This window comes from Marmota marmota, unplaced genomic scaffold (genome assembly GCF_001458135.2).
Source record: "Marmota marmota marmota unplaced genomic scaffold, marMar, whole genome shotgun sequence".
NCBI lineage: Eukaryota > Metazoa > Chordata > Mammalia > Rodentia > Sciuridae > Marmota > Marmota marmota.
The window spans coordinates 4,775,453-4,779,665 of record NW_026000057.1 but is presented as its reverse complement, the minus strand read 5'-3'; the positions used below and the strand labels follow the sequence as shown (position 1 = coordinate 4,779,665).

At 39.2% G+C, this 4,213-nt stretch overlaps 1 protein-coding gene across 1 annotated transcript; it reads right to left on the bottom strand.

Annotated features, from left to right (window-relative positions):
* Positions 1-1,935: 1,935 nt before the first annotated feature.
* Positions 1,936-4,213, bottom strand: Pou4f2 (POU class 4 homeobox 2). The gene has a single exon (XM_015484404.2). The coding sequence runs from the start codon at positions 4,191-4,193 to the stop codon at positions 3,627-3,629; it is 567 nt and encodes a 188-aa protein (XP_015339890.1). The 5' UTR covers positions 4,194-4,213; the 3' UTR covers positions 1,936-3,626.

Below are 4,213 nucleotides of genomic sequence, written 5' to 3'. Positions count from 1 at the left end.
GTTTTCTTGTAATACTTGTAATAACAGAGAAGATTAATGTAAATGTGACACAGTTTTTAAAATCCAGAAACACAAGAGACAAAGAACACTTGGTCAATTAGGGGAAATATAGGTCTTTACTATCCACTGTAAAGAGCAAATAGACAGTAGTTGTTATGTAACTTCCTCACAAAAAAACTTGGCCATGCAGGCATATATACAAGTTATCAGGTACTTTCCAAAGTACCAAAAAGAATAAACATACATTCTATCTCTGTTCAGTATATTTTCAACTTTTAATACTTTTAAAAGATTTATCTTTTCACTAAAAGATGCCATGTTTGAATACATAAAACACTAGCACACCTGTCTTCTCTCCAACTAACTCCCCTTTCTCTTAATGCACATAACCCAGCTCCTCCAATAAAAACCTACATATGGGAAGGTATTTTTATTGAACATCATTTTTATCTTAGATCAGCAAGTCTGATCTGTTATACTTTTGAGTTATTTTACTCACTTTCTCCACTGTGGGGGGGGGGGGGGCGGAATGCTCACAGAAAGTTCTTTAGTTGGTTAGAACTACTGGAGCAGGACTGAGATCTGTGGTCACTAGCCATGGTGCTGAAATCAGTTCTCAGCAAATTGAGACTGGAGGCTGGCTATTTAAAATTATTTTCAGGAGAGTTGAATGTAAGAATAGGGTGGAAATGGAAGTAGTAATTTTCAGCCTCCAGAACACAGGAATAAAATTAAACTATCAGCATTACTATACATGAATTCACAATTCTATTATTTTAATCCTTAGGCATCTATGTAATGCATCCATTATTTCAAAATAGACACTTGAATTTTGTTCTTCAGGTGTCCTCCTTATTTCAGTTATGGAAAAAAAAGGGTCTCTCCATCCATTCTCCATCCAACTTTCATAACTGTTAACATTTAATCCCAACTTGAGGCACTATAAGGATTTTCATTAAGTTATAGACTCTTTCCAAAATTCACTTCAAAACAAGAAACATCCCAAGACAGTTTCATATCAGAAGGGTCATACTTCAGATTATCAGTGTTAATCCTGCAGGATGCTCTCATTTCTTCCTTTTGTTTGGTTTACAGATTAGCATAATGTTTTAATACTAATTAATAGTATGAGCTATTAATAGAATAAATTTCCAAACCATTGCCTTCATGGAAAAAAATAAACTCTAAAAACTTAATATATCACTCAATCCTTGTAGGGAATCTGAAAATTATTAAAATAGGTGGGAAGATATCTTTAAACTAAGCTCAAAAAAAAAAAAAAGAGTCTGAATCAAATGGACAGAATTTCCTTGTGCCAGTGTTGGATCAGTGTTAGATTTCCATTAACTCTAGTGTCAGACAGTAACAGAAAGGGGTAAAAATTTGCTCTAACAACCCAGGGGCTTCTTGCTAAGGCTTGAGTCATTGCTCTCCAGAAGTGGTGACTGAACTGAGAATTATGGTGGGTCAGCCCCTGGGCCTCAATCACAGTGCCCTACTCTCCCAAACAGTCCTTGGCACTTGCCACACCCAATCTCCCAGTGCTGCTGAAAGTGAACTAAGTCCCTTTCTTCCTTGTTACCCATGGGAGAATAGAGGGAATGTTGAAATTGTTTCCATCCAATATCTCTGCTTTCCATCCAATATCTCTTCACAGAATCATTGCAGGTCTGGAAAAAGGACCCCACGGGAGATATTTGGAGCCAAATATCACAATTTCATCTGAGCAGAAAAGCAAAGTACCCTGCAAGATGAGCTTTGGCTATTAAAAGGCTGTTATAAATTCTGTTCTTTCATACTTTTCAAAAGAAGCATCCCCTACTAAATCTAATCCATACTTTGATAACAATCACTCCCAATAAATCATCAAAATGTGCTTCTGTAAAAATCTCCCACCAAAACAATTCCCACATAAATGATTAAAACAGCATCACATTTTAAAAGCCATTTAATATTAATAGCATATTTTAATGAAAAACAGCATACTTTGCCAATAAAACATTAAAATCATCTCTTCAATGAAAGACAATCAAACACCAAAAATAACTTAATACATTACCATAGTAAATAAACCATCTATTAACAAAAACAAGAAACCAGGTCATATACAGAACTCAAGACTTTGGAGAACCTCAAATGGAACAGCAATACAGCAAAATTTGTAAGAATATATCTATATGTGCATCATTTTGAATGAAATATTTACAATAATAAGGTACTGGTCATTGTGTACCTAATTATTTTTGTTCCAAAAGAATTCTACCAAACAATGTGAATTTACAAGCAGTGCACTGTCTTTCAAATAGTTCAAATTCACTTTTCTACAAACAAACCTCCAAAAGGAAAAACTGAAGGGTTCCTACAAATGTTAAAATGCAGTCAACAAAGCAATTGAAAACTGGAAGATTGCAATATTTTGGTGAAATCTTAGAATCGGAGGGGCAAGCACCAAGTGAAAAATGCACCAAATGCTAGAAAATGATGCAGGACTCATGCTTCCAATTGCTTCTTCTGTTAGGGATGTGTGAATATGTGTTTGTGTGTGTAGACGTGTAAGGGTGAGAGAGAGAGAGCGCGAGCTCCGGTGTAGTGGGGACAATATGGGAATCCCCATTAAATATGTAACAAAGTAAACAATACTTCAGGACAGTGAATCAGGTCTCCACGATTAAGACATCCATTACTGAGTGTCAACTCACAAATCAGAACACTACCAGTAAAAACAAAGAAAAAACAAGCTTCATTCAAAGTGAGAATATACAAGTAGGCCAAAAAGAACACTTTCTAAGAGGGAAGCTGTAAAAATTCAGTGAACTCATCAAACAAAAATTTTTGAACACCACTAGCTATACGTTCCCCCCGGTTTTTTTTTTTTTTTAGACTAAAGAAGTTTAATTAATTAGAATGTGCACAAATTAAGTTGCTAGAGAGATAAATTAATAATTTACAGAGGGTTGTTCGGCAATAATCTAATAATAGCTTTCAAGATCAGTGAACACAGCAGGAGCAACTCCTTTCTTAAGCATCAACACTTCAGAGAAAGAAGAGGGTTAAGAACCACAATAAAAATATATATATAATATACAGTGTAAATGCAGAAAAATCTGCCATCTTTTTAAAATTCAAAATACTTTAGAGATGTCTCTATCCCATTAAGCATCAACTCTAGTTTAAAGTTTTCAGTTCTGAATCAATTTCTATTTCTGAAAAATAGCTGCAAAGTGTACTTTTAAACTTGAACAAGGGTGATGTCTGTAAGAATAAAAACAAATCTTACTTGCTCATTTTTGCGGACTTTTAAAAGGCTGTCTCTTCTGCCTTCCTGCAAACAGCCAGCTCCACACTACCTCTGAAGAAGCCGAGGTGGGGTTAAAAGGGACAACTTTTCTACAACTTGACAAATCCCATCTTTTGTTTTTCTTTTCTTTCAGAAACCTTTTCACATTCTCTCTGGCTTGGGCTCAGTTGCTCGCTCCTTCGTTCCCTCTTCAATCCTCGCTTTCTCTGGATTCACATTTACTGGAATTGTTTCTGGTCGCCAAAAGTGGAAAGAAAAGAGGCAGGAGAGAAAGAGGGAGGAAAGGGGGGACAAGGAGTGGGCTGTCCCTGGAATGGCCAAGGGTCTCCTATATGCCGGCGGAATATTTCATTCTTTTCTGTTTCTGCCTCTGGTTGCAGAACCAGACGCGCACCACGTTTTTCTTAAGATCCAGCTTCTCTGCTATGGCGGCGATCTTCTCCGAGGAGGGTCGCGGCTGGATGGCAAAGTAGGCTTCAAGCGAACGCTTCTCAGGCGCAGCTATGGACGTGCGCTTGCGCTTCTTCTCAGCGCCATTGAAGAGCTCAGGCTTGGTGAGCTTCTCGCGGTGGGACTTCTCTGCCTCCTCCAGCCAAGCCTGCAGGATGGGTTTGAGCGCGATCATGTTGTTGTGTGACAGCGTGAGAGACTCGAACCTGCAGATGGTGCTCTGGCTAAGCGAGCCCACGCCGGGGATTTTGAGGTTGGCTAGAGCGGAACCGACATCTGCCTGGGTCACCCCCAGCTTGATACGTCGCTGCTTGAAGCGCTCGGCGAACGCCTCCAGGTCCCGCGGGTCGGCGTCCACGTCGCTCATGCAGCCCATGTGCGAGGGCAGACCGTGCGCATGGGCCATGCTGAGCGCTGCTTGGTGCATGGGGTTCATGGTGGCCATGTGCGGAGCATGAGCCGGCG